Genomic DNA, 10,486 nt, shown 5'->3' with positions numbered 1-10,486 from the left:
AACTGCCTCTATCATTTCAACAATTGTATACTACAGACCATTTCAAAAAGAAACAAAACAAGTTCTAGAGGGTTTCATACAGTGAAGTTCACACCACAAAAAAAAATTCTGTTTTGGCTCAGTAGCTCACGGCTAAGGGTGTGATACTTATTTTTCCACTCTCTATCTGATCACTTTAGTTATTTTTCTCTTATTCCAGTGAATTATGAAGCATGCTTGACTGACGCTCATTTATGTGTGAAAATAAATTTACATCATTATACTCTTAATTTCAGTAATCAATCAATTTACTGTAATTATTCACTATGCATATACATCAAGCACAATGGAACTTAAAAACAAAGAATTTCACCATTTAAAAATTTCACTAACATTTAGTGACTAAAGATGGGTGGGGTATTTAAAAACTAAATTTAAAATTTAAAATTTTTAAAGTAAACTAATATAATTAAAATCTAATTTAAACTAATACGAATTTAAAATAACATAAATAAAAGGAATAAGATAATATGAAATATAATAATATTGAGAAATCTCCCCTGAATCATTGCATATGCATGTTGGAAAATTTATGGGTAATCATGAATTCTTTCCTTCCGACCATGTGAGGATTGTGGTCTGATGAATTACGTGGTACCCATTCCCAGATTTAAATCTTGTTGTCCTCAGCAATTAATTTAAATCTAAAAGACTCCAAAGCAAGAAATCAGAAAGATTTGACACTGTATTCTGCACACATGTCAGAGAATGAACTATGTCAGCATGTCATGTCCAACAAAAATCATAACCAGGATTAGTCTCAACATACATCTCATACTACCATCAACTAGCATCAACAAAATAAACGAAATAAAATATAAGAGTCTAAAACTGATATGGGGTTCAATCCTCCTTCATATCAGTGGTGGGTGTATCATTCTCCTCTGCTGCATCCTGATCATTACCAGTTGTGGCATCTGCAGCAACAACATCATCATCAGCATAATATATATCAGCAACATCATGTGTAGTGTCTGCAATCATATCAACATTCGAGTATCTAGCATGTTTGTAAAGTTAGTACAATTTCCACAAAACAATTCCCAGATTTATATTCAGATGCATCTGAAAATAATAATGAGTATATGGAACCGAAATACTTTAACAACATGCATAATGTCAATGATGAGCGCGCTTAAGCGCTCTGAGGTAGTGAGGAATGGGATAAAATTTTATTTAGCGCGCTTAAGCTTCCCTCTGGGGGCTTGAGTGTGCCCTGGGAATGAAGATTTCTAAATGTGGAGCGCGCTTAAGTGCGATCTAGCGCGCTTAAGCGCGCTCAGGCAGAGGGGAATTGTATTTTCGGGGCTTAAGCCTCCTTTAGGGAGCTTAAGCTCTCTATATTTAGAAAAAAATTATGATTTCTTTGCATTCTTCTCCTTAAGTATTCCCTAACCTCAATGATTCCATTAAACATTATACACAAAACATATAAATCAATAAGAATTGCGTACTTGTTCATGCTTCATTCCCATACATACCTGAAAATCCATCTCAGAAAAATTGATCATGAGCCTCAATGTTTTTATTTTTATTTTTATGTGAATTAACACTAAAATAAATTAAAATTAAAACTAAATTAAAAAAACTGAGAACTAAACTAAACTACTAAAATAAAATACTGAAACTTAAAATACTGAAAGTTAAAAATTATTGGGTTGCCTCCCACTAGCGCTTGTTTTACGTCACGAGCCTGACGTACCTGACTTGTGATCATGGTGGCTCAAAGCATGAGCTTAGTGATGACCAAGCTCCATCATTCAGAAATTATGTCCTCCCATAGTACTCTTGTGCATATGAGTGAGATACAGTAGGCTCAATAACTTTGAATTTGGATTTACATGCTTTCCTTTGCTCCTGAGCTTTTCCATTTTAACCTTTGGATTACCTTCTTGAGGAGAATTCTCTTTGTGCTCTTCTTCTCCTTTCTTTTCAGTAATATAGTAGACTTGATTTTCCGAATGAGTTATAGGTGAGGGGATTTTTTTGTCAAAGAATTTGAAAATTGCTTGCTCCCCGTCTACCCGTAAGATCAACTCGTCCTTCGGTACATCAATCAGCGCTCCTGAGGTTGCCAAGAAAGGTCTTCCGAAGATCATAGGAATAGTAGAATTTCCCTCTATATCAAGGATGACAAAATCAACAAGAATGATGAATTTGTCAACCTTTACCAGTATGTCCTCAATGATTCCATAAGCTTGTTTTGTAGAGCGGTCAACCAGTTGAACTATTATCTTGGTTGGCCTTACTTCAGGGATCCCCAGTTTCTTCATCATAAATAGTGGTATCACGTTGATGCTGGCACCGAGATCACATAGAACATTTTTCACTTCCATATTGCCTATGTTACATGGAATGCTGAATCTTCCTGGATCTTTAAGCTTTGGAGGCAACTTTTTTTGGATAATGGCACTGTATTCCTCTGTCAGAGTCACCGTCTCACATTCTTGTAGCTTACGCTTTCGTGATAGAAGATCTTTCATGAACTTTGCGTAATTGGGCATGTTCTCCAAGGCTTCAGTAAACGGGATATTGATTTGCAGCTTCGTGAAAATGTCAAGGAACTTGGAATACTGCTGCTTTTTGATTTCCTCTCTGAACCTCTGCGGATATGGAATCTTTGCATAAGGTGAGAGCTCCAATGGATTTTCTTGCCTTTCTTGAGCTTTATTTTTCTCCCATTTGAAACTCTTTCTTTTCAGGAACAGTTTTCTCTGCAGCAGATTCTTTGGCAACTTTCTTTTCTTTTTCCTTTTCAGTCGCAAGTTCATCATCTTTCTTTTTCTCAACTGAAGGCCTTACCACAGGTTCAATGGCTTTCTCGCTCATAGTAGTAATCGCATTGCAGTGTTCCCTTCTTGGATTTGGAATGGTGTCACCTGGAAAAGTACCTTGAGCCCTCTCAGAAATTTGCTTGGATAATTGCCCGATCTGAGTTTCAAGATTTCTGATTGATGCTTCTTGATTTCTCATTGCAGTTCGGGTTTCTTGCATGAAGAAAGTTGTCTCATTTCTGAAAGTTTCTGAACCTTTGATGTAATCATTTGTTGTACTTGAGAGTTCCTTCAATGCTTTTTCCAACTCAGAAGGATTACTTTGCGAAGGTTATGACTGTGGTGGAATCGGTGGGTTGAGCTGGTGCTGAGTGGAGTTGTAATTGAATCCAGGGTGATTTTTCCACCTTGGATTATATGTATCACCATATGGACTGCTTTGATTCTTCTGTAAGTTTCCTGATTTTCTCTGATCATTCCAGATTCCATTCACTGATGCTGCTTCAGTTCCTCCAAGACACAATTGGTGTTCTCATGCTTTCCTCCACAAAAGTCACAAACTGGTGGAGGTGGCTGTGTTTGGATTGTATATGCTTGAAAATTTTCAAACATTGATGTGAGGGACGTCAATTGTTGAGACATTGTCTTCTATGCAGCCAACATAGCATCATTACTTTCCAACTGATATATCCCTTTCTTTGGGTGTGTCGGAACACTTTCATTCTCTAAAGAAGCCATAGATTCAAATAACTCCAATGCTTGAGTGGGAGTTTTCTGTCTCAATGACCCCATGCTGCGGGATTAATGACCATTCTGGAAGCAGGTGTTATTCCCTTGAAGAATATCCGCACCTTAGGTCCAGGTTGCAATTCAAATTACAAGTGCAATAATAAAATAAAACTTCAGCAAAATGCGTCCAACTTGGCATCAGAAATTGACCAGCTTCCAGTCTGAATTGGGCTTCGAGCTCTTCATAAGAATTGTATCCCTCTGCGTTATCTGAAAACCCAACAAGAACGGAGTCAATCCGACAACTGTGGACAGAGATATGTCCAAAATACAGAAGTAACGTAAAGCTGAAAAATTCTGACGAAAATAAATTAAACCCAATCAAAAACTAAAAATCTAAATTAACTCAAAAAATCATTATTTTATTCAAATAAATCCTAAAATTACTAATCAAAAGTAACAAATAAGTGTAATAAAATACGAGTTATCAATGGGCTATCGAAAAGTAGATACATCTTGTTAGTATAGGTAATACAAATTAATTCTTATAATTTATCCCAACTGTACAATCTCATACCATAAAATATAATACCTCGTTCTAGAACAATTTTGCTATCATTACTTTATGATATTAAGCGCAGTTACAATCACATTGATTCAATTAAGAATACAGATAAATTTTTCTTTTTAAAATGTTGCTCATTTTCTTTATTAACAAGACCGTAATTTAATCTACCAATCTCGTGATTATAACCGTGTGAAGTTGCGGAATAACTAAAATTACGCTTAACATCATTTACTATATTTATTAGACCTAATTAAAGGGTCCCTATTACTTATTTCAAAAGATAATTGCTTTTTCTTAAAACAGGGATTGGGGGCTTAAGCCCCCTTGCTGGGTGCTTAAGCCCCCTCGGGCAGATAATTTTTAAGTTTCTATTCGAAGAGTTAAGCCCCCTGCGGCATAAATTTCTCCATGCACAGGTGCACCAGGGCGCTTAAGCCCCCTTCTTTGGGCGCTTTAGGCTCCATTTTAGATGCTTAAGCCTCCTTCAATGGTTAAATCTTCAAATACTTTCGGTCTCAAGGCGCTTAAGCTTCTTCATGAGGGGGCTTAAGCGCCCTCCACCTGTACAAAACATAAATTCTCCTATTTTCATTTATTTCACTAGGGGAATTAACTCCTCCATTTTCTAACTTCTTGGTACCTAATTGATGAGGGATTACCGACCATGGTCACACACTATGAGGTTCTCACACTCCACATATATTTCATCAATCCATCATACAATTCAAATTGATAAAACATAAATTCACATTCATCAATGTATCAATGTATCAATATCTCAATTATAACTATCCTCTTCAAAATAATTACATGTCAAAGGTCTTAGCTACAAAAAAAAACATGATCAAAGCCATTACCCGTAAACAACATGGCAATTACCATTACAATGATCATGCACTAAGTCCTCTAAAATACATCATATGGCCTCCAAATAAACACATATACACATTATGGTGCAATTGGCCTACACATATAACAATTTTAAATGGCATGCAACTCAAAATGTCCAGCTATCACGTACAATCTACTCATGCTTCTTGCCTCGTTCAACCTCATCTCTATCAGTACCTGAAATGACGTCCCACAATACAGGGTAAGATATACAAATATATCACAGTAAATCAGGGGTCCTTGGAGATCACTACACCCTAAGGTTCACTTCCGGTGTATACATAATCATAACAGCTTAACACATTCTTATCCATAAACATCACATGGACTTCCAAGAGAGATCTAAAAAGGGTAATTTCTCTTAGGTGCTCACCACAAAGAGATCCGCATAGGGATGTTTCCAAGAAAAGTCCACAATCTCACACCAGGGGCTTCTAAGACAGATCCTCAAGGGCTGTTAAGACAGATCCTCAAGGGCTGTTAAGACAGATCCTCAAGGGCTGTTTCTCTTAGGCTCTTACCACATAGAGATCCACATAGGGCTATTTCTAAGGGAAGTCACTACCAATCATCCTCGTCATGATCTAGGCACTTCCAAGAGAGATTCGCAACAGGGCTGTCTCTCTTTGGCTCTCACCACAAGGAGATCCACATAGGGTTGTTTCCAAGGGTAAGACAAACCACCTGAAGATCTTCATAGGGCTGTTTCCAGGGGAAGTCTTTACTGGCGTGATGGCTTCAAGAGGGATCCTTAAGGGCTGTTCCTCTCAGGTAAAAACCACTAGGAGTTCTCCTTAGGGTTGGCTCCAAGGAAGACCACCCCTCCATCATACTAGTTACATTCATTGGACTGATCCAAGGACTATTCAATCATTTCTCATTTATCATTCATTACCTCATCTCTCAACTATCAACATAACCTCAATCTAAATCCTCAACCATTACCACATTCATTATTCTTACATCTATCAACCATTCCTCCAATTACTTGTAAACAATCAAACATCAACCAATAATCATTAAGCAATCATAACATTTATTAATGCAAGAGCATACAATTACTATCATCATTACATATCACACCTCGTAAATCGTTCCTCCTCAACGGAGTATGATGGAACATTCAAGGAAATCAAACTCATGGTCCAAAGGTTTACCTTACACTTGAACTTTTCTCAAAGCTTTCCTTTCCTCAATTGAACACAACCACACGAATTAGTCACTCCACTTGGTCCACTTGCCTCAATCCTAGCCATACAAGGGGCACCATCAAACATACAACCAACCAAGGCTAACAATGCAAGAAAATCCTAAATTTCAAGCATAGATTTCTCTAAATCTCAAAGTATGCTAAAATGACAATCTAAATTCATTTCTACCGTCTATTTATCATTCCTAACAACATTTGTAAAGGGATTTAGCTTCAATTTAACTCAAACTCATAAACTCACAAAATCACTATTTATCATCTTCAACCTATATTCAATCTCCTTGGAAATAACTTTAAAGAGTGAAAACTTACCACAATACCACCACAAGGGTCCAAGGAGGAGGCACTAAGCACAAGATCCTCAAGTGAAGCAATTAAGATTTAAAATCACTAAACAAATATAACTATTACATAATAACTTCAATTGCAATATACAATAATTACATCCTATTGAACTTAGACCAAAATGATGCATGAACATCATCTATGCATAAAACTTGTCAAGTCATGCAATATCCAATGTTCATACCCTAAGTCCAAAATGCTAATTAAATCACAAACATGAATGTCATTGCTTCAAAATAGATATCCAATGTCAAGACCTCACAAAATGCATCCACATGCCAATATACTACAAGATGCCAATATAACCCTATGTGGGCCTCTTGCCCAGGGTCTTTCCTGCCGTATTAGTAGTACCTGAAATGTAAGCCCCGTAAGACAGGGTGAGATTTGACAATCTCAATAAACCAATGGTCTTGGAGGGTCACTCCACCCAATGTCTCACTCAAATGTAAAACAATAACAATACTCATATAACAGAGCATACACCAATCAATCAAAACTGGGCCTGAATCCAAGAATATATCCCCGGGATATAATTCAAGGCACCCATCGTATAACTCTCGATACATTCCTAGTATCGCTCCCAAAACGAAGACAACATTATGGCATCATACCAACTAGAACTCCCTACAGAGGCCTATCCAGTGGAAATCCCCTCAAATCTATCTAATGTCTTGAGATACAGGTATATCAAAACATATATCAAACAATATGTCAAAATGCATGATTATATTATAGCACATACCATTGCAGTTCACAATTCCAACCACTACCCCAATGGTCAGGACGAAGTATACATGGGGATTAACCTCAGGACAAAGGATTTACCTCTTTGCAAACTCTTCCTTGCCAAGCCCTTAATGCCAAGCAAGCAATCTGCAACACAATTTTTACTAAGTCAACTATATAAGGTAATTTTTCCAATTATCATTTGCAATCAACTCAATGATTATTCACAATTGCAAACATATAGAAATTCAAGTCCAATGACTTACCTAATTTTTCACCAAGTAAAGTGTTCAAACTTCCTCCAAAGCTTGATTCAATATCAAGTAATCACTTGACTTCAAGCTACATCATCTCACAATCCAATTAATCAACATAAAACAATTAATCAAAATTACATGAACTCAATACTCATTCATGCACCCATTTTTGCCCATCACCCTATAAGCCATACTATTGATGAATTTCATTATTTTCTATCATCAGTCTTAGATCCTCAACATCCTAAATACCCATAGTTACAATTAATAACAATTCCCACTTTATTTTCATCATTAAGGTCGAGGTATACACATTAATGGGTCATTCCATCCATCTAATTCACAACCCACCAACATGGTCATCAATTTTCGAAATTGGTTGCCTAAAAATTTAGAAAAATAGTCTTTGGTAGGAAATTCATATAAAATCTAAAACCTTGCCAAATGAATTGAAATTTTTATGGTAGAAAGTAGACATCTAGGAATTCAAATTCATATATTGTTTGCCCCATTTGGAGGTATACAACTCCAAAAATTAATTTTTTAAACTACCAGGCAGACTTGACACATGACAGATTTTCGAAAATAATTAAGATGGTCCAAAGAACTTTTCAAGACATTTCATCCATTAAAATCATCATCGAACCTCATCCACCATTAATCCATCCAAACCTATGTTAAACTCCTCATCTAAACATTATCAAATTCTTCACAATTTCACTACTTTTCCATTGTGAATTTTTGTCTAAGTGTCATAAACAATGCCTTAAAATTCTAGTAGCTTTTCACCATTTATTTGTTATTGTAAACACATAATTCTAAAGGAGCAAGGCCATCCAACCTCTTCAAACAACCCCCACACACCACCATAGTCAAGAACAACATAGATTTTTGATCCATAAGAAAACTCAATGGAAATCAAGAAGTCTTACCATGAATGTGCGTAGAATCACTAAATGATTGTTTTTCAAGCTTCCATTGAAACAATGCAAGCTCCTAAGCCCCTCAAAGCATGTTAGGTCACCACTTTCTCTTCCATAAATCTCTCCACACACAAGCTTTTAGGGAATTCTAGCTTAGAGGTTTTGTTCCCACATGAATTCTAAGCTACTTTGCTTCTAACCAATTGGAATTTCATTAAGAAATGAATGGGTTGGGTTTTCAAGCTTCACCCATGGTGGCTCACGTTTTTTGCTGCTGTTTCACAAAGAAGGAGCTGCTGCCAAGAGAGAGAGAATTCAAAGGGAAGAGTGTTAAGTGACTTGGATTGCCACATAGGCTCTAATAAGATGAAATATCATTTAAACAACTCATTTAACCCGCTAATCACCACTTAATTCATGAACCATCCAATTAATCAAATTTTTAACATTCATCAAAGTCCATTAAATATACTTAAACAGATGAATTCAATTTTTTCCGGTAATTTGGTGAATTTACGATTTTATCCCTAGTTGTGTTTTATCGACATGTTTTCCCAAAAACCATCAAAATTCACCGAATAATCCCACAGGTTATTTTTCTTGATTCTAAATACCTCTTTCAACATATATCCAATCCTAGAGCAGTAATCCTGTTTCTGGGTTACCCAGTGAAATTACACCGCCATTTTATCTGATAAAAATCACTATTCATCAATTTTTCAGAAACTTGCCTATACACTCCAAATTTCATTCTCAATCCATTTTCGATCTTATTTTCATCAAATAATGTTCAGATCTATCATTTTCACAGGTTAGGGTTGCGTATTTGACAAATTACCATTTTATTCTTAGTGTGTATTTCCACCCGAATGAATTTCAAGATTTTCACTAAATAAACCCTTTAACCCACAATTTAATTATTAATAATGCATTTCAAATATGTGAGGTGTTATATATTAGGTGCTCGTTTACCATAGCAACATATGCCAATTTAGGAGTTTTTTTTTATTTAGATATATTTGATCTTTTTTCCTTTTATTTTTTATTTTTTTACTTTTAGTCTATCATTATTTAAAAAAATAAGACAAAAAAGAAATAGGAGAAAAAGAAATAAGTTTTGTAAGTTTCTAACATATTTGATTTTTTTTTTGTTTTCCTCATTATATTTTCTTTTCTTTTTTTATTTAGAAATATTTGGTCTTTTTTTTTTGTCTTTGGTTTATTTTCTTCTTTTTAATTTAGCCTATTTTGATTATTTTACTTTTATTATTTTTTGTTACTATTGTAAGTTTTTAAATTTATGATATTAATTTTTTTTCTTAATCTATTTTTCTTAATTTATATATATTTGATATTTTTTCATTATATTTTTTATTTTTGTTTTCCATGTAAGTATCTAATATTCTTACATTTTTTTTATTCTAAGAATGATAAGATATGACAAATTAATTATGTTTCTAACAGTGTTAAGGGTAAGTTTATATAAATTTTTTTATAGAGTATAAGTGATTAAAAAAAAATAATTTTGTTTTGATTCAAAGCAAAATGATTGAATTTTTTTTTTTTACTTTTTTCCTTTTTTATTTGAGGTATTGAAATTTAGGAGAACAATGACCATTTTGTCACGTTTGGACAAAAAAATTACTAGACTGCGACGCCAACAATAAATTTTGTCAAAATGACACGCGGCATAATTCGTTACACAGTGTAGCGAATTATGCATGCAAGTAATTCGCTACACAGTGTAGCGAAATATGCTACGTCAGAACCAAAAATGCCACATGTCAAATTTTGAGAAATTCGCTACATGTGGCATTTTTGGTTCTGACGTGGCATATTTCGCTACACTGTGTAGCGAATTACTTGCATGCATAATTCGCTACACTGTGTAGCGAATTATGCCGCGTGGCATTTTGACAAAATTTATTGTTGGCGTCGCAGTCTGATAATTTTTTTGTCCAAGCGTGGCACTTTGGTCACTGTCCCAAATTTAGGAGCAAAGTTTCTCTGGTCCCAACGAG

The 10,486-nt window shown here is 35.1% G+C and overlaps 1 protein-coding gene across 1 annotated transcript; it reads right to left on the bottom strand.

Moving 5' to 3' along the window:
• Positions 1 to 882: 882 nt before the first annotated feature.
• Positions 883 to 3,012, bottom strand: LOC133317051 (uncharacterized). Its single transcript, XM_061518843.1, has 3 exons — positions 2,746 to 3,012; positions 1,849 to 2,642; positions 883 to 1,039 (listed from the first exon to the last, which is right to left on the bottom strand). The coding sequence occupies exons 1-3, from the start codon at positions 3,010 to 3,012 to the stop codon at positions 883 to 885; spliced, it is 1,218 nt and encodes a 405-aa protein (XP_061374827.1).
• Between the last annotated feature and the right edge of the window lie 7,474 nt (positions 3,013 to 10,486).

The sequence above is a fragment of the Gastrolobium bilobum genome, unplaced genomic scaffold, assembly GCF_033153095.1.
Source record: "Gastrolobium bilobum isolate Gb01-03AN ecotype WA unplaced genomic scaffold, APGP_CSIRO_Gbil_v1 utg60788, whole genome shotgun sequence".
Taxonomy (NCBI): Eukaryota; Viridiplantae; Streptophyta; class Magnoliopsida; order Fabales; family Fabaceae; genus Gastrolobium; species Gastrolobium bilobum.
This window is presented reverse-complemented; position numbering and strand designations above follow the sequence as displayed.

Excerpts from the sequence above, each read along its gene's own strand:
- LOC133317051 (XM_061518843.1), bottom strand. The coding sequence starts at position 3,012 with ATGAGAAATCAAGAAGCATCAATCAGAAATCTTGAAACTCAGATCGGG. Across the intron at positions 2,643-2,745 it reads AATCTGCTGCAGAGAAAACT|AGGTTCAGAGAGGAAATCAA; the intron begins GTTCCTGAAAAG and ends CCATATCCGCAG. Across the intron at positions 1,040-1,848 it reads TCAAAGTTATTGAGCCTACT|ATACTCGAATGTTGATATGA; the intron begins GTATCTCACTCA and ends CAAACATGCTAG.